The 25,023-nt window shown below is 38.8% G+C and overlaps 1 protein-coding gene across 1 annotated transcript in view; it reads right to left on the bottom strand.

The window, feature by feature from the left end:
* LOC109398085 (lachesin) overlaps positions 1 to 25,023 on the bottom strand; it is a 460,438-nt gene that overhangs the window by 46,167 nt on the left and 389,248 nt on the right. The window contains exons 3-4 of the mRNA XM_062852595.1: positions 13,325 to 13,431; positions 12,629 to 12,836 (exon numbers count right to left, since the gene is read on the bottom strand). Of these exons, the coding sequence (XP_062708579.1) occupies positions 12,629 to 12,836; positions 13,325 to 13,431 (315 nt within the window). The remainder of the gene's footprint in view (positions 1 to 12,628; positions 12,837 to 13,324; positions 13,432 to 25,023) is intronic.

Below are 25,023 nucleotides of genomic sequence, written 5' to 3'. Positions count from 1 at the left end.
ACAACAAACCATCAGGTAGATCATTCCGTTCCGGTATGACTCTGCAGCCATAGGTAATCCTTGCGCTGATGGTGGGTACACAATCATCATCATCATCATCATCATCATCATCATCATCATCATCATCATCATCATCATCAAGAATCACTCAAGAAATTACGTTAAGAATCCCTAAATAAATTTTTGAATTTTTTTAAAAGAATCGTCGGATGAATTCCTAAAAGAATTTTTGAAAATTTATTTGAGGGATGTCCCGGAGACTGGCGGAACGGCACAATTTCAAAAGAAATACAAGGGAGTTTTTCTCAAGAAATCATTGAATAATTTTTTGTAATAATCAAAAGAGCAATTTCTGGATGAATATCTATTTTTTTTCTAAAATAACTTCAAGGCGAATTTCTGAAACGAAAACTTTAGAGGAATTTTCTTAAGTTTTTAGGGAATTCCTAGTAACACATTTTGGAGGCATTTCTTAAAGAATCTTCAGAAGGTTTTATAAAAAAAATCTGCGTAAAGTTGCCTCATTTTTTGAAGTGTGGTGAAATGTGTTAAATTTACATAACATTTTTATACAGGGTGTTAGGTTCCTGAGTGCAAATTTTTAAGGGATGATAGAGGAAGATAAATGGTGAAAAAAATTGTTCCACGCATATGGTCAGATCTCTACCGTTACGTAGTTATTGAACTTTCCATGTTTTTGATTATTATTGCCTTAACTGGCTATAACTTTAAAATGGTCAAATTTATCGCAGTTTTTTTACTCTTATTTGAAAGATTGTTGAATTTTCTATCAAATAACATCTTTAAGTCGTTTGGTTTAGTTAAATAACTAAGTTTTCTAGAGCAAATAGCTCAAAAGTAGTGTGTTTTAATTTGTTTTTGTCAATTATCTTTGAAAAATGCGTAATAATTTAAAAATCTTTCTTAGGCAAAGTTGTGGCCCCTGTTTTACTTTACAGTTCGTTCTTTGACATCAAACTTCTATCTCTTATCGTCTTCTTGCAATTGCGATTTAAACATCGCATTTCAGATCATAAATTTGCAATTGTCAAGGTAAACACGTTTTTGCGCACTGTGTCGCACATTTAAATCGAAATTGCATGAAAACGATAACAGATAGAAGTTTGGGGTCAAAGATCGAACTGTATTATAACAGGGGCCACAACTTTGCCTACGAAAGAATTTTAAATTATTACGCATTTTTCAAAGATAATTGACAAATCAAATTAAAACACACTACTTTTGAGCTATTTGCTTTAGAAAACTTAGTTATTTAACGAATCCAATCGATTTAAAGATGCCATTTGATAGACATTTCAATAATCCTTCGAATAAGGGTAAAAAAAAACTGCGATACGTTTGACCATTTTAAAGTTATAGCCAGTTAAGACAACAATAATAAAAAACATGGAAAGTTCAATAACTACGTAACGGTTGAGATTTGACCATGTGCGTAGAACAATTTTTTTTACCATTTATATTCCTCTATCACCGTCTGAAAAGTTTGCACTCACGAACCTAACACCCTGTATACAAAAATCTTTAAATACGTTAAGTTAAAGACATCAATCGTCAATTTTGTTAATTATTTTTGGAATGAGCCAAAAAGAATTTGAATTGAACTATAGATGACGAAGATATCATCAAATAACTTTTCCATGTTTACGAAAGTGGCTGATACATACTATTGAGGGGTGACCCCAAACTTTTGGTCGATGACATGAAGAGCTAATTTACTTAATAACTTTTTTTCTAGATTTTTTAGCTAAGTTCTGTAAAAAGCAGTTGAAAGCTAATAGAAAATGGGTCACATTACCGCTCTTATCTTAAAATTTAGTCGACCCAATTTCCAGCGACACTGCCGTAAGTTTTTATTCGTTTTTTAGTTAATTTGGCAACTTTGGGTTAAGTTTACATACATTTTTTATGAAAAAGTTACTTTTAAATCATGTTCTAAGTTTCTTTGACTTATTATCCTTTGAATGAAACCTAGGGTTTTGAAATCGGACGCAAATTGGCGGAGATATGAGCCTAAAAAAATGACATGTTTTTGAGGGAGTGACCCCAAACTTTTGATTGGGAGTGTATGTTGGAAAATTTTTGGCCGAGATTGAATAAGTTTTCTGAAAGTTATAAAACAAATTATTAAAACATTATATATCAATATGTACTTGATGAAACGTTTCCATTTTTTATGTTTCAGCTTATACCTAAGACTTTTATATGCAGCTTCGTTTGAAATTTTATATCCGCTACAAAAATATTAAAAATCTGTATATGTTCAGAGAATAATTTAGAAATTTATCCTATTTTGATCAATAAAGTGTTTTCAACTTCTTGAAACTCTTTTTTTTTTTTAACTTAGAATATTCCTTACTGCAATTTTGTTTTCGACGCCAAAACTAAATAGAAATTTACACAAAACATGTTTATGCTTTGCTATGCTATGAATTTTACAGTATTTTTTTGTTAAAATAGATAAATAAATGCGATTAATCGTAATTTTTCCTACAATATTTTCCCAGAGTGCATTTGGCTAACACACTGTCACCGGAAACACCCTCCACCGATCGGAACACGATGGAACAAACTCGAATAAATTAAGTAAATAGTTTGCGTACATTTTACATTTGCGGTTCGGGTGAGTTGTTTGTCAATGCAATTCTACGGAGCCGAGCAAACATGAATGGGTTTGCATCAGCTGGCCCCCCTCCCCGCCTTTGCCATTGCTTTCTAATCCTCTAGGTATTTGCCTCTCTATGCAGGATATCCCACTAGGAGTCCTCATTGCAAGAGGGAAGAGCATGTCATCAACAAGGATTGGATGATGGAAAAACTGACAGCGGGTAGGTAATATGTGGGGGCTGATGGCTATTTTTATCAAAAATGCTTTGAGTTACTGATGTTGATTGTAAGAGAGATGAATTTGATCATGATGATATTTGCTCGTTCAAATCAATGTATGTTTGTGGGATTGTCTTCTAAAGAAGAATTTTTGATCAATTGAAATCTCCTACTGGAATCTAATACTAATACTTTAGAAAAAATATCTATATATAAAAATGCAGTGGCTCATAAACCAACGAAGGTTTATGAGGCAAAAAACATGGAAAAAATGAGAGTTTTTGAAAATCGATTTTATACGTTTTGAACGGGGACTTGGGACTAGCGAATTGATACGTCAAAAATGCAGTAGTTATGAATATTTGTATTTGTATTTACTGCTGAATAGTGCCACACGAGGTCTTTTAAGGTGACAAGCATCATCATAAACTCTGCGGTATTAAATTAGCCCAAAGGAACCAAAGAACCAAAATAATTACGCACTAGTTTTCCTACAGGATCACTGACAACAATTGATTGGCAACCAGTTTCCGGATCTTTCTATTTTATTCTGCGCACAATGCAAAAGAGTTACAAAAATAGCTAGGCAATGTTTTTATCGGTCTTCCTTCGTTAAATTTTCCTCTTGGGTTCGACCATTTGAATTTGTTTAAAAAACCAAAGCTTTTTTGAATAGCATTGGGCAATATACTTAGATCGATCTTCTCGCTTCGATGTAAGAAACATTTTCGAACAGTTTGTAGCTTTATAACTTTGTTCCCTTTTGAGATGAACTCTTCAGATTCTATCGTGCCAGCCATCGCCAAAGTAAAATCCGATAGCTGCTGCAATTGCCACGTGCAGGTTCTCACAGACAGTCGGTGGGTGACGGTAGCAGAGACAAGTCTAACTGGGTCCCGACTGGGTCATACCTTCCGAACCTTTCCCTACGCCTCCCCAACATTCCTCAGTAGCAGTAGCAGATTGCAGCAGCATAAACGATACAACTTCTAATTGGATAGACTTCGTCGAGAATATAAGAGGCATAATGTGAGAGGAAAACTTTCCTTTTATAAGGGTTGGGAAATGCGGAAAGGGTGGTGAGTGATGGTTGGACATGCGAAGCGGAGAGCTTTCCAGAGTGTCGTAACTTCTTGTTTTCCCAGACCCACCTCCTCGCACACATACACACGGGAGGAACTGAGTGTTGTGTGTGGAAATATAACAATCTTTTAATCTAATAATAGGACCGAGAGCAGAGTGGAAGTCTTCATTCCTGGCTTACGATTCCGAGGACTTCTAATCATGTGAAAATGTGTTGAGGGTGTGAAGAATGTGTGAGAGGTCTCCATGTAACGAGAGTGATTAAATTTTCAAATGTGTTGGAAACTGTTTGGCTCTATTAGAAGCAACTATTTGAAGCGGCTTGTGAGCTTTTCCATTGTTGAAGCAGTATGAGAAAGTAATCCTGAGTGCCAATCATGGGAAACACAAGAATGCGATGCAATGCATTCCTAAAAATAGATTTACTTTAGTACCGTAAACTGGGGTGTAGTTGATGATTGGGGTGAACCTGATCACTCAATTACCCGCGGATATCGACTTTCCAGGAAGCAACAGTTATATTTTAGCCATTCGCAATCCAATGACGTAACATTAAAATGGAATGGTAACTTCCATGAAAGTCAACGTCCGTGGGTAATTGAGTGATCAGGTTCACCCCACTGATCAACTTTACCCCAGTTTACGGTACTTATATCCATATAAATATAAATTCATACAATGACAGGCATTCCTCCAGGATATATTTTTTCTTGGATTCTACCCAGGATCCCTTCAGAAGGAACTCCTTAGATTCTTCCTCTAGGGAATAACCTTTGGCATAACAGTAGGAATTCCTTCTGTTGTTCAGTTTTTTTTTTGTCTGTATTTCAAACATTTTTCTTTTCCAATCATAGTCGCGGAAACATGTTCTCCAAATTCTAAAAGGACTGAGTTTGGTCAACCAACAACTAATTGACGGCAGTGGGCAAACGTCAAACTCGAACAAAAACGATGCGAGCGCCACGGGTGGCCAGTTGGCCAACTATCATTTTTTTAAAAAAAGACTGTTAATTCGGTGTACTATGGGAAGTATCAAAGTGTTACGTCTGTTTGTCTGTGCTCGTACACCGATTTAAGAATCAATTAAAATTTTATTAGATGGCTATCTACCCAGCCGTGGCGCTCGCATCGTTTTTGTTTGAGTTTGATGTATGCCCACTGCCGCCACCTAGTTGTTGGTTGGCCAAACTTAGTTCTTTTAGCATTGGGCGAATATGTTTTCGTGACTATGATTTTAATCGACAATGTTTGCGTTAAGTTAATGAGAACATGATTCAGAAATGTCTGCATGAGATCCATTGAAAATTATTCCTGGAGTTCCATAAAGTATTACATACTACTACTACATGATTTCTTTTGAGAATTCTACCAGGAGTTTCATTGAAAATTCCTCAGAATAATTTATCGGAAATTCCATCTGGAGTTGCTTTTTGTAATTTCCTCCAGAAATTACTTCGAGAACTTTTTCAGGAGTCCCTTCAAGAACAGTTCATGTCTTTTTTTTTTCAAAAATTTCTTCTGCAATTTCACCAGGAGTTCGTCAAGGAGTTTTTTTTTGGAAGTCCTCCAGTTTTTTTATAGAATTTTTCTAGAAGTACCTTCGTAGATTGCTCCAAATTTTGTTAGGGTATTCCACCAGAAATTGCTTAAAGAACTCTAGGTGTTCTTTCAGTTGTTTTTTCTCAAAAGTTTCTTCGGGGTTTTCCAAAAGTTCCTCTTGATTTTTTTGAAATTCTATCAGAAGTTGCTCTGGATTTGTTTTTTTTTTTCAATTCTGTTAAGAATTCCAGGAGTTGATTCGTAAAACCCTGGAGGAATTCTCTTGGAAACATATCATGGAGTTTCTACTGAAATTCTTTCAAGAAATCTTCTAGGAATTTCTTCGGGAATTCATTCAGCTGCTCCATCAGGAGTTTCTTTAAAACTTCCTTCGTGAATTCATCCGAATATTCCTCCAGATTCGGGGGAGGGATATCAGATCGTTTTTTTTTCACAAGTCTGTACGGTTGTTTCGGAATCCCATACAAAATCCGTGCATATACGTATCAAAAATCTGTACCCAAACACAAAATAAACTACCTCGCTACTTCAAAAAGTTCTATTTAATAAAAAAACGCAATCAGCACGCAGGCTCGAATATATGTATAACACAGATACATTTCTATCTGGTATCTCTGTTTCGGGGATCGCTCTGAGAGTTTTTTCACATATTCATTTTGAAGTTCCAGCTCCTTCAGGAAATCCTTCGAAAAATTTAATCAGGGACTCCTTCTGGAGTTAACTGTGAAATTACACCGATGGCTCCTTGGATATTCCTCTTGGAGTTCCATCAAGAAAACCTCCAAGGTTTATGCTAGAAATTCTCCCAGGAGTTGCTTCATGAATACCACCAGAAGTTTCCTCGGAAATTTCTTCAGAAGTTCCTCCAAAAATCCATTCGGGAACTCATGTCGGAATGAAAAAGAGTTCCGTTAGAAACTATTCCCGGTGATCTTCTGAGAGCACTTAAAGTTGTTCCTTCGTTATCTCACGAATTTCTTCGAAAATCGCTCAAGCAGTTTCATTTAGAATTTCTTCTGAAGTTCCTTCAGATCTTTTAGAAGTGTCTTCAGGATATCCTGAAGGAATTGCTTCAGGAATTCTTCCAGAAAATCCTTCAGGAATTGCGTTGAAATTTTCGGAAGTTCAACGCATATTTTATACCAGAAGTTCATCCTACGAGTTCATTTAGTATACTGTTTAAATTCCATTATATTGTTTTTAAAGTGTTCCTTCGGTAGAGACGAACCAGCCAAGGGCTGAAAGTCTCTCTAATAAAGACAAATCAATCAATCAATCAATGTTCCTTCGGTATTTTCCCAGCCTAATCGGAAATTTTTGGGATTTCCCCAGGAGTTGCTTTTGGACTTCCTACAGAAGCTCTTCCACAGGGCCCATATAGCCGAGGCGGTAAACGCACGGGTATTCAGCATGACTATGCTGAGGGTGACGGGTTCGATTCCCGGTCGGTCCAGGATCTTTTCGTAAAGGAAATTTCCTTGACTTCCTTGGGCATAGAGTATCTTCGTGCCTGCCACAAGATATACACATGCAAAAATGGTCATTGGCAGAGGAAGCTCTCAGTTAATAACTGTGGAAGTGCTCATAGAACACTAAGCTGAGAAGCAGGCTTTGTCCCAGTGAGGACGTTACGCCAAGAAGAGAGAGAGAGAGACAGAAGCTCTTCCAGACATTCGATTCAAAATTTCTCCAAGGATCTTTCGGGGGAATGCATTTTTGAAATGTTATAATATTTCTCTATAACTGGATGCTGTTAAAATACTATAATTGTAAGAAAAAGTGCACTATTCCAAACAAGATATTAACTCATTCTGTTATAATCAGACCAATATTATAGCAAAATGTGATATGAATTTTGGCTTCAAGATAACTCATTTCTATCCAAGTTTGATACAATTATTTAACATTTTTTTTATATGTAGAAAAATGAAATCCTTTTATCCTTTTTTTCAACATGAGTTAGAATACAGCATTATTACTTTAATGGGATATAGTAGAGATATTATATTTTTTAAACACCAAAGATAATAAACATAATTGTATCACAATGAGGTAAAAATATCATGGTTTGTCACAATTATGTTATGTTTTGATAGAATGTTTTAATCGATTATAACCGTTAGGATATCACAAAAGTTTTAAAACAAATTACTCAAAATTTTCAAAGGAATTGCGGAAGGAGATTCCAATTACAGGAAACTTTCAAAATAAATGCCGAAAAATACATCAAAGATACAGAAGATTTCCCAAACGTGTCCAAGAAAAAAAATACGAAGGAATTCAAAACTGAATTACCGAATAAATTCCCAAAAGAGTTTCGTAAAAACAAATAGCCAGAGATATTCCTAACTAAATTTTCTGAACAAATTACCACTTGTACTTTCGATGCAATTCTTACAGGAATCCCAAATCAATATCCAACGGAATTTTCAACAAAAAATCCAACGGAGGTGCTTTAGTAATAATTATTAAAGGAATTGCCGACACAATTCCCAAAAAAAAATTGTCGAAGCAATTTTTAAATATGGATGATAACACTCACTTGCTATTATATCAGCTCCGAAGCCTGCATCCATAAAAAACAGTGTTTAGAGGAGCTTTATCTTGTCTTAAAGGTCTAATTGGGGGGCCTAATTGACAAATTTTGCGTCACGTAATATTTGAAAGACCCTAACAGGGACGGGGGGAGTTTGCTTCGGCAAAGTTACTGGGCTCCTCCGGACAGCAAACCGGAGAGTTTGTGTTTGACCCAATTGGCGACGACCCCAGTAATGAAAAGAAACTTGCAATTGGAAACTCGGTTCGTGTTACTGCAGACCCCTCAAACTCATCGGGAGGACCCGCACACCGGCCGATATGAATACTGAACAACAGCACGGATCGGCATCGTAGCGCTGCAGTGGGTGATGAACTCTCATGTCCGGTTTTCAACATCGCCCAGAAAGGTGTTATGGCTCAATAGGCGGGGCACGACTTCCACAAAATCCAGCCAATTTGTCTGCTTGGGGATGACTTGGATATTGTTCCTCGATTCACCCCCGCACCATATGTACCATTTGTTCAAATTGCCGATAAACACCAGTGGTTCTCTACGAGAATGAGGACGACATGCAATCAAGCACTCGCAGAGGTCGAGCGTCGGGTGCTTAGGACCACCTTTGGCGGTGTGCACGAGAATGGTGTGTGGCGAAAAATGGACCACGAGCTCGCTGCACTCTACGGTGATCCCAATATTCTGAAAGTGGCCAAAGCTGGACGGATACGGTGGGCATGGCAACCCGGCAAAACCAGGTGTCCAATCAAATCAGGACGGTAGAAGAAGGCCTGGAGAGCAGCTTGCAAGTAGGCGGATCAGGTTGCAAGAGATCTGGAGAGCGTTGGGTGTGACCGTGGTTGTATTATCAGCCACGAACCGTGTTCTATGGCGCACAGAGGTCCAATTTTGAGAAAAGCTGGCAGAAACTCATTTTTTGAACATGTCTCATATGTGATACAGTATATTGAGCATTCATCCATAATACCAGGAGCACTAAGTGGCATTTAAACAATTTGGAAATATTGATTTTGTATCTTGTTACAGCACTGAATAGCTGCTGATGGAAAAAAGTGCTGATTTTTTTGATAAAGAACACAAACAAGTTCAACCACTACAAAAGTCTATTGAAATAAGTAATACAATTGCTTTCATAAGTTTATTTGTTAGATCTTGTGTATATCAGACATCTGCAATGGAGCAAGAGGTCGGAATAACACTTTTGGCATCAAAATTGACATTACATGCAATTAGTACGAGAAATTCTTACAGTTCGTTTTCAATGTGTCTTACAAATCGCTCCCCGCTACTCCCCGCGGAGAGATTGCGTTCAAATGCTCGTTTATGTATGCAGAATCGGTTAAAGAAAAATGCAACTGCCAAGAGCTGCCAAAACAATAGCGCCATGATGATATGGGTATACTAAAATTGTATGAAAAACATCAATTTTGTTCGGATTTTGTTCGGATTTTGTTCGAGGAAATCGACAAAAAATGAAAATGCCTTTGAAATGATATTGAGCGCTAAATCATGTTCCAATAGATTCATATAGGCTAAAACTAGCAGACTACTATGATTTGGCAATTTTTGCCAGGTATTTTCAATTCTGGACTACTGTGTGGCGTAATGTTGGTGATTCAGTTTTATATTCAATTTTATGGTATACACTAAAACCTCTTTTTATGCATGTTTTTTTTATGCACTTTTAATTTATGCACCTTTTTTTATGCCCTGCATAAAAAGAGGGAGAGCTACTCAGAACCAATATTGTGCATAGAATATTTAATAATGACAGGAACTATTGCAACGGCGACCGGGGGGTGTTTACAGATGAGAGCAAAGGAAGGTTACAGGTTCGTTTTTGGGTGTTTCCGAAGGTCTCATGTGCGTTACATGGTCTCCGAGTGGGTCTTAAGGGGATTTCGGAGTCATTTCAGGAGTCTCAGAGCATTTTAGGCTGGTTTCAAAGCCGTTATGGAGGCGTTTTTAGGGGTTTTGGTTTAGGAGGACACTTCAAGATGTTCCAGATCATTTTCGGCGTGATTCAGAGGCGTTACGGAAGCGTTACGGAGGAGTTTTCAGGGTGTTCGGAGCTTCTCAGGTGCGTTACATGGGGTCCGAGGGGGTTTAAGGGGGATTTCGGAGGCATTTCAAAATGTTTAAGAGCATTTTCGGCGTGATTCAGAAGCGTTACGGAAGCGTTACGGAGGAGTTTTCGGGGTGTTTGGAGCCTCTCAGGTGCGTTACATGGGGTACGAGGGGGTTTAAGGGGGATTTCGGAGGCATTTCAAGACTTTTCAGAGCATTTTCGGCGTGATTCAGAGGCGTTACGGAAGCGTTACGGAGGAGTTTTCGGGGTGTTCGGAGCCTCTCAGGTGCGTTACATGGGGTCCGAGGGGGTTTAAGGGGGATTTCGGAGGCATTTCAAAATGTTTAAGAGCATTTTCGGCGTGATTTAGAAGCGTTACGGAAGCGTTACGGAGGAGTTTTCAGGGTGTTCGGAGCCTCTCAGGTGCGTTACATGGGGTCCGAGGGGGTTTAAGCTGGATTTCGGAGGCATTTCAAAATGTTTCAGAGCATTTTCGGCGTGATTCAGAGGCGTTACGGGAGCGTTACGGAGGAGTTTTCGGGGTGTTCGGAGCCTCTCAGGTGCGTTGCATGGGGTCCGAGGGGGTTTAAGGGGGATTTTGTAGGCATTTCAAGACGTTTCAGAGCATTTTCGGCGGGATGCAGAGGCGTTACTTAGGCGTTACGGAAGAGTTTTCGGGGTGTTCGGAGCCTCTCAGGTGCGTTACATGGGGTCCGAGGGGGTTTAAGGGGGATTTTGGAGGCACTTCAAAATGTTTCAGAGCATTTTCGGCGTGATTCAGAGGCGTTACGGAAGCGTTACGGAGGAGTTTTCAGGGTGTTCGGAGCCTCTCAGGTGCGTTACATGGGGTCGCCGGGGGGTTTAAGGGGGATTTTGGTGGCATTTCAAGACGTTTCAGAGCATTTTCGGCGGGATGCAGAGGCGTTACTTAAGCGTTACGAGGAATTTTCGTGGGGTTCGGAGCCTCTCAGGTGCGTTACATGGGGTCCGAGGGGGTTTAAGGGGGATTTCGGAGGCATTTCAAGACGTTTCAGAGCATTTTCGGCGGGATGCAAAGGCGTTACTTAAGCGTTACGAGGAGTTTTCGTGGGGCTCGGAGCCTCTCAGGTGCGTTACATGGGGTCCGAGGGGGTTTTAGGGGGATTTCGGAGGTATTTCAAGACGTTTCAGAGCATTTTCGGTGGGATGCAGAGGCGTTACTTAAGCGTTACGAGGAGTTTTCGTAGGGTTCGGAGCCTCTCAGGTGCGTTACATGGGGTCCGAGGGGGTTTAAGGGGGATTTCGGAGGCATTTCAAGACGTTTCAGAGCATTTTCGGCGGGATGCAGAGGCGTTACTTAAGCGTTACGAGGAGTTTTCGTGGGGTTCGGGGCCTCTCAGGTGCGTTACATGGGGTCCGAGGGGGTTTAAGGGGGATTTTGGAGGCATTTTAAGACGTTTCAGAGCATTTTCGGGGGATTCAGAGGCGTTACGGTAGCGATACGTCGAAGATCTATGGGGTTTCGAAGCCTCTCAGGTGCGTTACATGGGGTCGCCGGGGGGTTCAAGGGGGATTTTTGAGGCATTTCAGGAAATTTTAGAACAGACTCCGAAATACCTTAAATCGCCCCTCAAACCCCATGCAACGCCCTTTAAAGTCTCCTGAGATCCCTTGAATTGCCCCTAAAGCCCCTTGGAACGCCCCTGAAACCCACTTAATACTATTGAAATACCCCAGAATTCTCCGTAATCCCATGAAAACACCAAAAAATCTTGACAGAACACCCTTGTAAGGCTCCTCAAACCCCCCGAAACAACCCCTTAAAACGCCCCTGAAGCCCCTTGGAACCCCCTTTTAGGGCTCTCTGGGAACATTCTGAAAACCCCCTTAGCCCCACCTCATCTGCCCAGGAGCAAGATCTGTTCTCGCAAACTAGATTTTGTAATTGAAGCTCAAACTTAATTTATGCATAAATTTCCCTCTTTTTATGCACATTTTTAATTTATGCACATTTTTAATTTATGCAGTCCCAGCCATGTGCATAAAAAGAGGTTTCAGTGTACAAATATATTAAATGAATCGACTACGTGTACAGCCAGAAATGCGCTCGCTACACGTGATGGGAAAGACCTGAAAAACTTCCCAAGTAACACACTTGTCACAGGAGAGTCACGGCGGCGCAAGTTTTTGTTGCGCAGAAGTCACTATGACTTACTTTTAGCAAATAAGTATTTATTTGTCAAAAGTAAGTCACTGTGACTACTCCGCAACAACAACCTGCGCCGTCGTGACTCTTCTGTGACAAGTGTGTTATTTGGGTTAATTTTGGAATTCGATGTTTTATCATTAAAACCGAAATTGATTACAGCAAAACCACTAAATTTCAATAGCTTTATTCTAAACTTTTCCTAAGTAATGTGATATTCACTTTCTGGTGTGAATTCATAAGTCAAATGTCGAAAAATTTCAAATCACTATCCAGTACCCTCCAATTCTCAACCGCAAGCTGACAGAAGTCAATTAACATGCAAAATACGTACCAACTACTTGCAGATAGCCAACCTGGCTTATCATGGGGTTCGTGTTGACCTGGCACATGTAGTAGCCCCGGTCGTCCTGCTGGGCCTGGCTGACGTGCAGCAGCCATGTGTTGGAGTTGTCGTAGGTGACACTGTACCGCGGGATACGGGAGATCACGTGCCGATGTATCGTCAGTATCATCTGCCGGTCTATGTGGATCCAGGCGACCTGCAAATGAATCATAAACTTGAGCTGAGCATCCATCGACCAACCGACGACCACGACGGCCGGCAGTTTGCAGTTTAGTCGTTGGTGGCGCTAACGATTGCTTTGCCTGCCATACAAGGTCCAGAAGATTATCTTGTAGCGGTAAAGTTTTATCTTGTTGTGCGGTCAGAGAGCAAGGGGGTTGTTAAGCGCCGAGGATTACACTTCTGCATAATTGCTCATTGGGATGGGTGTGGGAAAAGTCTTGTTACAGGGAATGGAAATACTGGAAACAAAGTGGTGCTTTGAGTGAGAGGCGTTGATGAGATGTAATTTGATTGCGGTTTCATGGTTGTTATCGAATTGAAAATAAACCAGAACAGATGGGAGCTTACTGACGCTATGCGAAACGCATTATTCAAATCCCATTGTGTCAATTGGAACGTAATGATTTATGCATGATTTGTATGTGACAGAGGACGATTAATGCTCAATTAGGCGGTATTTACCTTATATGTTCCTAAATGCTCCACCACGCAAGGCAGATTTGCGTCTCTCCCGACTGCCACTGTCACGTTCGGAATGGGCTGTGCAAATCGAGGCTCATCCATAAATACTGAAAGTAAATGGAAAATATAAATATTTAATTGAATGTTGTCATTGAAACTGGACGTTTGAATAATGAAACTATATTTATTCCTTAATTATAGTTTCATCCATTTGTATTCGATGGTTTGTATTTTTGCATATTGCATGAGGACTGCGCTTAATTGGATAGGCATGTATAGCTTATGAACAGTTCATATCTGTTTCCTGGAATTAAAAAATAGTAGAAATATCCAAACTTTTTTATGCCAAATTATTCAAGACATTTTAGAGGATATATTTGTAATGCTTGACTTCTTTGCGCATTGAATAGTTATCACTGTGTCTGCTACAATATACGAATGTAACATAGTCACACACCAATACCCTCAGTTAATATCTAGAGAAGCTTTGATAGAACGCTCAGCAGAGAAACCGGCTCTGTACCAATTAAAATGTGAGTCTACGTCTACTACATTTGTTAACAAGCTTCTCATTTTGAATGGCGATATTTTGGTTCCAATAACACGGATCTGTACAATTACCGTTCGTTATGGAATAAAAAGAAAGAGTTACGCCCAGGAGTTTACCGTCTGTTGAACATCGGGAGCTTGCAGAAACCGAAAAAAATGTTAAAAGGAAATTTGATTTGTTCTCTGGGTCGCCGTGGTGAGCCATTTTTCATCTCTTGGGCTGTCATTTTTTTCGTTGTTGTCTCAGACAATGTTCTGCATACTGGAGCCCTTAACCGTGACCAGAAGGGGAAAAGCCCAACGCACAGTGGCGGGGCTCCATACAAATGCCGGACAAAACCTAAAACTTTCTCCAAATGCACTGAAATTCACATGTCTAGATAATTTGGGTGTGCTGAATCTATTTTTGGCATCAAAAATTACATAACTTGCATTATTTTTGTATAAAAGTATGTTTAAAGTATTAAAATAGCCTTAGTTTCAATAAAAACAATAAAAAGCTCATAATAAATAAGTCGTCATCATGTTTATTTGTTTTGGAATATAGTTTTAGTGCTCTATGTTATAAAAAAAAAAGAGGGCCCATATAGCCGAGGCAGTAAACGCACGGGTATTCAGCATGACCATGCTGAGGGTGACGGGTTCGATTCCCGGTCGGTCCAGGATCTTTTCGTAAAGGAAATTTCCTTGACTTCCTTGGGCATAGAATATCTTCGTGCCTGCCACACGATATACACATGCAAAATGGTCATTGGCAGAGGAAGCTCTCAGTTAATAACTGTGGAAGTGCTCATAGAACACAAAGCTGAGAAGCAGGCTTTGTCCCATTGAGGCCGTTACGCCAAGAAGAAGAAGTTATAAAAAAACATGGGATGATATGTTTATCTACATAGTTTACTTGATGAAGCATGTAGAATTGTATAAAAATGCGAGTTAACAAGGCAAAAATGCTACACTCTTTTTATTAAGTGAGGGTTACATTCTATTCACCATGTCCGCTTGTCACACAGCGAAAATAACAATGACGATATCTCATACCACATCTAGGTGGAACAAAAGTCGACAATACAAGCTCACCACAACACAGACAAACCGACATCTCATGCTACTCACTTCCCATTGATCCTCTTACACAGCGTAACAAAAATTAACTTTTTGTCTGTCTCAAGAGCAAACTTATGTGTCTCCGAAGGATTTTGGGCCGCTGAATCCGAATCCGGGCTCAGATTTGCTCTAGCACGTCACAATTTTGAGCTATACCTCAATTTATAGGACAAAATATGCGATTTTGGGCTTTTTTGACTGCAAGCCATTAAGCAAGGAAATATTTTTTTAAGCAATCAAAGGGTTATTTGGCCAATTAACATCTAAATTAACGACTCATGAAAAATATTTTGTTTTACCAAATCGAATATGATAGATTTAAGCGATTTATGTTAGGTACGATATTTCCCATACAAGCCACCCTCCAAAAGTTGCATGCAAGTTTTCTTACTAACATAAAATGCTTAAATCTATCAAATTTGATTAGGTAAAACGAAATATTTTGCATGAGTCATTAATTTAGATGTTAATTAATCAATAAACCTTTTGATTGCTTAAAAAAAATATTTCCTTGCTTAATGGCTTGCAGTCAAAAAATCCCAAAATCGCATATTTTGCCCTATAAATTGAGGTATAGCTTAAAATTGTGACGTGTTAGAGAAAATCTGAGCCCGGATTCGGATTCAGCGGCCCAAAATCCTTCGGAGACACATAAGTTTGCTCTTGAGACAAAAAAATGTTGCGCTGTGTTATCAACAGTTAGTTCAAATAATCGGTAGATCGTAAATCGTACACTCATGGTTCTCGCATTATTTTTGCTCCTGTTTGACGTTTGTTCACTACCGTCACCTAATTATGAGGTTGCGAAACATTGGCATTGATTAACGGATTGATTGGCATTGAGCGATTATGTTCTCGTGACCATTATTTAAATCGCAATTTGTTCGAAGTGATGCGTCTGTTTGTCTGTGCGTTGGTCTGTGGTCACCATTTCAGTGGCTTTTTTGAGTTAATCATTATTGAAATTAATGTCGCCGAATTTCCGAGAACGTAGTTTAGCAAATGAAACCTTGGATGATTAGTTGATAAAATAATAAATATGCATATGAAAGGTATATACGTTTTTGAATGTGCAAGAAATCCGTTATTTTATTATACTTATTAAAAGGTAAACTACATATAGCTACTTACTCTAATATAATCGATTAAAATACAGTCTGTCACAAAACCATTCAATAACCCCTCTGTTATATTTGCTCAAAAATGTACTTGTTGAATACAGTACCAACGTAATGCTGTCTCAAGAGATCGAATGCGCGACAATAAACAGGTTAAAACCCCTTCCCAGTACATTCTGCATAACTGATAACGCAACATATCAATATACTACAATGACTTTTATATTCTGGACGGAAATTGTAAAAGATATTTTATAAGTTTACGTTCGAAAATAAAACTCATATATTTTCGACTGTTCCGCAACCATGCGTCTCCATTACAACTTTTTTTCAAAAAAGTAAATTTTTCGTTCTAAGCGCAGTTTTGCGCAGACAGTGACGTATATCCCCAAAAACTAGACAAAATTTAGGGTTAGATGCATAACACCTGATCGTTCCGAACTGTTTCATTAAAAAGTACTAGATCAATGTAGCCTGAATTCATAATCCAAAAAATCAGTAAAAGTTACCTTTTTTGAATGGTCTTAAAAGACAACAAATGTAAGCTAAGATTAAGATTAAATGTTGTAATGCTGAGGTTAAATGTATCCCAAAACAATAACAAAATTTATGGATTTCAATATCAGCTATATGTTACACATTGCGACATTGAAATTGTGGTTTGAAATTATGATGATAAAAACAAATTATTCAGTACATAATTGTTCAACTTTGAAAAATTCCCCTGGACTCAATTTTGATTCAATTGACCTGAAAATTTGAATTTTTCTTAGTTGAAGTATTTATAATAAAAGAAAAATATCAAAGCAATGAAATTTTGAGATGAAATTTTGAGGTTTTGTCCGGCCTCCGGCCACTGTGCAACGTCTCAACCTCGAACGGATGTTCGGGAAAGGAAAAAGTGAACGGTAAGTGTTAGTGGGAGGAAGCACACTACCGGCCGGGACGGATCGTGCCGTGCGTTTAAAATATTCATTGTTCCGGTGAAAAGTGGATAGAATTTTATATTTAATCTGTTTACTTGTCGTTAGCAATGCACTTTTTTACCCGTTTTTATTCCGTTCGTCTGGCCTGGATGATATCGCCTGCCTGTGCTTGCTTACAACACAGTAGTGAAAGGAAGGTTTTCACTTATACCGGTGATGTCGTTTCTCTTTGGGTGCAATGCATATTTGAAAGCATCTAATCGGTATCATGCATTTAGGGATATCTCTTAGCTTTGTACTATGTGAATGTGATGTTTCTGCATGAATTCTTAGTAATGGAACAAAATGTCGCCTGCTGCATATACAGGGGATGGCCAAAATGTTTGGGATAGGCAACTTTTTTTTCCACAAAAAAATTCAACATGCTGTAACTTTTCATAGAGCGCATCAAAAAATCTCAAATTTTGACTGTTTGTCAACCTGTTATATGTGCATCATTGGTACAAATTTGGGCTCGATTGATAAATTTTTCGCGAAGTTAGAGCCGTTCGGGTAAAACACTCTTATTTAGACAACTAATTTTTGAACTGTCATGTCTCGGAAACCAGTGAACTGAATTGAATTATTTTTTTTTAACGTGTATCAACAACATATTAATACTTAATACGACAATATAAAATGTAATATTTTCTCACGGCGAATTAAGTTATACCGGATTGAAATTTTTACCCATATATAGGAAATTAAGTCAAATTTACAATACCGCACAAACATTACTAAATGTGTTCTTTCTTCTATCCAAATGGGCTCTAATATATCTGATTAGAGATAACTTGAGAACAGAAGTGGAAAATCTTTGGATATCAACACTATAATTTATTGACATTGATGTAGAAAAATACATTTTTTTCGAGAAAAACCCAAAAAGTGTCAATCTATAATAGCTTTTTTCAACGTTTAAAAAGTAAGTATGTTTTAATAGTTTGTGGAGCATATACATATTGTTAGTGTACGTTCAAAATTTCATTCAATTCGGTGCACTGGTTTCCGAGATATGACAGCTCAAAAATGAGTTCTAGCTTTGCGAAACATTAATCAATCGAGCCCAAATTTGTACCAATGATGCACATATAATAGGTTGACAAACAGTCAAAATTTGAGATTATTTGATGTGCTCTATGAAAAGTTATAGCGTGTGGAACTTTTTTGTGAGATAAAAAAAGTTGCCTATCCCAAACATTTTGGCCATCCCCTGTATTTGTTAAATGTAAAGAAGTCAAGTTAATCAAAATTAAAAAAAATCTAAACTTACTTCGTAGGTTAAACTCAAACTGCAGGATGCTTTGGTTGACCTGCACAGCAAATAATTTTGTAATGTCCAGGCGCGTAACTTCTGGCGATGTATCCATTTTTGGATGTAATTTCTGCCGATTACATCGTTTACCAACAATTATCACACTTACCAAGCATACCCTGGTTAGCAACGGAAAGCGTCGATAGACCCGTTTCAGCAGATACCTAGAAGCAGTATCATATTTATCATACTTTTTCCAACTCGGTGAAATGGCCGAGAGGTAAAGAATATGCTTCACAATCAACGGATCAATGTACGAATCCATGCCAATATTTTACCCTTGAATAATTCATCTATCGATTCGGCTCTATAGCGATTGCTAGACCCACTTTTAAGCTGCGGCGGCTAATTAGCTACGTGGAAAGAATGTAATCTGTACGTCACTTTTACGACGCGACTGATGTGCAGTGAAAGTGATGTGATATCGCAAGAATTTTTTTGCTGTGTGGGCACATAAGAGCTATTGTTAGAGCACATTGTTAGGACAAAAATAAACTGAATACGGAATTCTGAGTCTTTTAATTAAAAAATACCAGGCCTACGTTTAAATTGCACTAAAAATCCAAAGTGTGACGAAGAAGAAGATAAAGTGAAGTCAGCGTTAAAAATTACTGCAGAATGATGTGTCGACAACCTGGAAGGAGCGTGCAGCACAGCTCTGGTCTCTACAAGTTTCTACCCCATGCTTCTGATGGAAACCCAGGCGCAGTAGACACGGTACAAACCGATCGACCGGACAATAACACCCGTCCCGGGATTCGTGTCATAGGGCGAAGAAATATGCAACGTCGGATGCGTTTTTCAACAAACATCTATTCTCGTCGACGAGGTAGTACGGACTAATGAAAATAATAACAAACATACATAGTTATAATTATCAGCAATTTATGCTTCGTCTCTCACACACTCATGCACTACAGCAGTTAATATATTACTCGACTTCGACAAAACTTCAACTTAACCGAACTTCATAAAAGTTAAACATCGGTAAAATTCTTCTAAATGCCGATCATCTGAATTTTTATGGAAATCAGAACAACGGAAAAGTAATTTCTATAAAAAATAATAATAAAATAAGTTTGTATGTAGGATAAAACTAAAAATCCAAGAGGATTCATCTGACCATCCAGCGGTTCTCTCTCTCTCTCTCTTCTTGGCGTAACGTCCTCACTGGGACAAAGCCTGCTTCTCAGCTTAGTGTTCTATGAGCACTTCCACAGTTTTTAACTGAGAGCTTCCTCTGCCAATGACCATTTTGCATGTGTATATCGTGTGGCAGGCACGAAGATACTCTATGCCCAAGGAAGTCAAGGAAATTTCCTTTACGAAAAGATCCTGGACCGACCGGGAATCGAACCCGTCACCCTCAGCATGATCATGCTGAATACCCGTGCGTTTACCGCCTCGGCTATATGGGCCCAGCGGTTCTATAATTCTTAAAACTCTGAACTTGATGTCAACTCAATCGCTGCAAATATTTATAGTTTTTTTTGTTTCAATCCGTTCTTTCATTATAAACTAGATTTTAAAGTTCTGTAAATTATGATTCTGCCACTATATCTTCAAAGGCTGTGTATAAATTGTATGATTTTGTGTATTCCTAGAATATGTGAATACCTAAACCTATTCTGTAGTGTTACATGGACCCAGATTGATTAAATATATAAGAAACTTGGAAACTTTTCTGAAATTCTTTAGACTAAGAGCTTACTGAAGCTGAACACCTTAACTTTACTTAGACTTTCCCAAAAAAAAAAACAGAAACAGCACTATTAGTAAATAAAACTATTTTATAAAGTTTGAATGCTATTTAACGTAAGGTTATCAAAACCTATAAAAGTGATAAAATGTATTCATTTTAAAAGTCCAAATTTGCAAAAAAAAATGACGTATTATGAAAATGTGTGCTGGTGGGTCGCAAAACTCTTGAAAATCGAAAGTGGTTCGCAAGCTGAAAAAGTTTGAGAACCCCTGCATAAGATCGTTCATAGAACGAAGAACAGTATCTCCGAACAGACACTTTCACTTCACAATTTCTTCGCGCAATCTGAGCCCATTACCTGATGGAAACCCAGGCGCAGTAGACACGGTACAAACCGATCGACCGGACAATAACACCCGTCCCGGGATTCGTGTGATAGGGCGAAGAAATATGCAACGTCGGATGCGTTTTTCAACAAACATCTATTCTCGTCAACGAGGTAGTACGGACTAATGAAAACAATAACAAACATACATAGTTGTAATTATCAGCAATTTATGCTTCGTCTCTCACACACTCATGTACTCAGACACTCGTTGTCATCTGTCATCCATCAGAGGTTCCCAACTCCTAGTGCTTCTGTTCATCTTAAGAGTGGCTGCCACTACTCTCCTCTCATCTACTCCAACAGCTTCATCATGCTCAGTGCTGTTTGCTTGGCTGGTAGTATAGCCCGGGACCACCACGGTGGATAGGGGACCTTAGGACAACAACCTACTGTTCTCGGAACCTGAAAACCGTTTCGGAATCCGAAAATGAAAGCTAACGAATTGATTCAACGGCAACGACTTTTAGCGCGAAACAATTGGAACTTTGAACTTGGTGCCGCACGCTATGTCCAAAGGGAAGTATTATGATAATTGAATGTACCTCCAATGTTATTCCATAGGATCGTAGGTTTGGACCTCTAGTTTCAGAATCTGTGCGGTTTCAAATATTTCATCTTGGGTTTTTCGAATTTTTTCGATTGTTTTGATTTTTTTCCTATTTTCCCATACAAATGGCGAAAAAAATCATTTTAAGGTTATTTTCATCCCATATAAAAATGTATGGGGAAAAAACCCAAGATGGATTATTTTAAATAGCACATATTCTGAATATAGAGGTCCAAAAATACGATTCTAGCGAATAAACTTTGAGGTACATTCACTTTTCATAATGCTTCCCTTTGGACATAGCGTGCGATACTGTACTTGCTTAGATTTTTGTTTGGTTTTATTATAGGACCAGTAAGTTGACTCAGTTTTGGAATTACGCAGCCTACATGCCGTCGCTGTGGAAGACAAGGGTATGAGCTGATACATATACATACAGGTACATGTATTGGCAATCGTATTTTCACTTAACAAAATCTCTCATGATGATTAATCGTTATGAAATGGTGATACGTAGATACAGATAAAGTTTTCGGTGCCAATCAGTGGCGTAGCAAGGGGGGTGTGGATGGTGCGGTCCGCACCGGGCCCCCGAATTTAGAGGGCCTCCAATACTAGGTTTCTAAAACTAGTTTGAATATAGTTCTTTGAATAGCGAAGGTTTCCTATATGTAGAAGTTCAATGCTTCGCAGATCTGCTCATAGCAACTGTTACGACTAGTGTTGGTAGCATAGATTTTTGTTCAAAATTAAGATCTGAATACATGTCACGTCAAAACGGTAATAAAAATAATTTGTCTATTATTTTTGTTATTGCGGCATAAAAAATGAGTGCAATCCATGATGCAATCAACGTATTGCAATGATTCTATCAAGTAGGGTAAAAGGGTATAATACGCTCCACCGGGGCAAAACGCCCCCATTCATTTTCTAGCGATTCAAGCGATTTTCGCATGCGTGATCGATTAGAAATCTTGAATATTGAAGAATAATTGCCATCAAGCTGGTCCGTTACATGATTGGTACAGAAAAGCAATAAAAATATCAAAAAGTCTGAAATCGAGGCTTTTGGCGTAATATTTTACCTCTTGTAAGCCGACTTCATTGTAAACGAAGCTAGTTCTGTTCGCTTGTGTTATTTTGCAACTTTTATGCCGTTAAACACTTGTTAAAAGACCCTCCTAGGATACGCATGTGGTGGAATTATCCTCTGGGACAGTTTTATCATGGGGCTGGACGTTTTTCTTTTGATGGGGCGTATTGCCCCGTTTGTTTTGAAAAGGCAATTGTTCGAACTTTTTCTAAAAACGTTTCTAAACCTCCATAACCGCCCCTCCAAAGGCAAAGTTCGCATGCAACACTTCACTGACTTTAGGAACAACGATTTGCAGTGGACAATAGATGGAATAAGGCGCCAGTTTTAGATATATTGCCATTTCTACTTAAGGGGGGCATATTAGACCTGTTTACCCTATTGCTTTCCAAGCATTTCTTGAAGAATTTCGGCGAGAATTTATCTGGGGATATCTTTCACGGTTTATGTAGCAGTTACTTCAAGGATTTATTTTATTCATTTTTTGACCTACAAGGGGGTCATGGGTCGTCAATGCAAGTGCAAGAACTCACATCGTCCATAATACACCGTAGAATTTGGAAGTAGGCATTGCAACCTCTTTAGCCCGGCATTAGGAAAGGTGGGAGATTGATATGATGTATTGAGTTGTGAAAAAATGTGTTGTTAGTTAAATTGTCAGCGTAATTTACCTTTGCGTAGCTGGTATCGGTTAGGAATACAAAATAATAAGACCAGTCGTCGATTTTCAAACAAAATGGCCATGTTTGATGATATGATGTTTGAGTTCTAGTTAACCAATTCGGCTAGTTCTTCCCTGTTCTTTCTATGTTTAATATTCGTAAATTGTAAATTATATATCAACTTCCTCTCTGCAAATAGAAATAAAATAAATAAAAACCAACAAACAAGTACCGCATATGTATCATCTGATCATGAACAGTAACGATTTGGGTGGCACCACGAGTATGCATCTTTCTCTGTAGTACAACAGCTGTTTGAGCCCGCACGCTATGTCCAAAGGGAAGCATTATGAAAAGTGAATGTACCTCAAAGTTTATTCGCTAGAACCGTATTTTTGGACCTCTATATTCAGAATATGTGCTATTTAAAATTATCCATCTTGGGTTTTTTCCCATACATTTTTATATGGGATGAAAATAACCTTAAAATGATTTTTTTCGCCATTTGTATGCGAAAATAGGAAAAAATCAAAACAATCGAAAAAATTCGAAAAACCCAAGATGAAATATTTGAAACCGCACAGATTCTGAAACTAGAGGTCCAAACCTACGATCCTATGGAATAACATTGGAGGTACATTCAATTATCATAATACTTCTCTTTGGACATAGCGTGTGCCGTTGGTTGAAGCATAGCCCAGCAGGGTAAACTGGCCTAACTATCCAATGAGGGATGCCATATGAAGTTTGAAATCCTAGGACTGAGCGAAGCCCGTTGGCCGAACTTTGGAGAACACAGATTGGCGTCGGGTCAATTTCTGCTCTATTCTGGCCTACGAGGAGTTGATTTCCTGCTTAGCGCTCACACTCACGCTGCACTCATGCAGCCAGGGAACCTATCAATGAGAGGATAATTGTATCCAGATTCAGAACATGGGTTCGAAACTTTAAAATGACCCAATGTTACGCGCCAACCGATGCTGCCGAAATGCAAGAGAAGTTTTACAGCCAACTGAATGCCGTCGGGGACAAGATTGCAAAGATGATATCAAGATCCTCATGGGTGACTTCAACGCGAAGGTTGGCTTTAACAAATCGGACTATGAGCACGTCATGGTACGTCATGGTCTCGAAGAAATTTTCGGGAACGGAGAGCTGTTTGCAGAGATTTGTGGCAACAATGACATGGTGATTGGGGGATCGCTATTTCCTCATCGACCAGTGCACAAAGTACCATGGGTATCCTGTGTTGGCGTAACGGAAAATCAAATCGGCCACATCTGCATCAAGCGAAAATGGATCCTTCGTTGATGAGCTAGAGAACCGTGCTGCTGATATTTCGGAAGGTGCCAGTGTAGAAGATCAATTGAGAGCCACCGGCGAGAATAAGGTATCAGAAGGCCGGCTCCAGAGGTACGTTATCCCCCATTTGGGACATGTTTGACACCGCCATACATATAAGCCTATTTCATCATTTACCTGAGGGAGAATGGGACAAGGGATGGGAATTTGGAAAGGGAAAGGTGATGAAATAGGAAGGGGTACCCTAGAAGAAAGAATGAACGCATAAGCGCAACGAGAGCTCATAGCCCTGTTAAACGCATAAGCGAAAAGAGAGCCTATACATAAGTGACCCGATTTTATCAGCCCCTTTTCGAAACACATTTTTTGCTCTCCTTGAAAACCTAAACAATTGTTCAAACTTTTTATCCCTCTATGTTCTGCCCTTTAGCTGTAGTTTGATAATAAACATGGATAAATTGGTTAGAGTTTGACCGTAAGATAACGATAGCAAAAAGTTTGTCGCAAAATGGGGCTAACAAAATCGGGTCCTTACTGTAGCTCATTGGAGGTAGCTCGTGACGTCATGCGACTTTCAATATGACATTGCAAGGTACGTCATCGAAAGCATCCTCAATATTCAAGAAATCACCCAAGCAAAAACTACGTTTGAGCGAGTACTTTCTTGAAGCGTGTACAACTTTGTGTAAAAGAGTCACTGTGGACATCCCACATTGGGAGGCATGTAAGTTCACATGAATATGCATGTTAGCCAGACGAACATCACAGATAATCGACAAGACGTTTCAAGCATTTTAGATAGAACGAGGTAACCAGATAAAGCTGGAACTCATTCCTTCTTTATACAATGCACTCACTCTTTCGGGATAAAACTAAGGAGTAATTTAACCCAACAGAAAATTACAAGAGTTCAAAACATGTTTGAAGTACTCAAATCCCTCTGGAGAAAAATAG

Source organism: Aedes albopictus, chromosome 2 (assembly GCF_035046485.1).
Source record: "Aedes albopictus strain Foshan chromosome 2, AalbF5, whole genome shotgun sequence".
In the NCBI taxonomy this organism is placed as follows: domain Eukaryota; kingdom Metazoa; phylum Arthropoda; class Insecta; order Diptera; family Culicidae; genus Aedes; species Aedes albopictus.
This window is presented reverse-complemented; position numbering and strand designations above follow the sequence as displayed.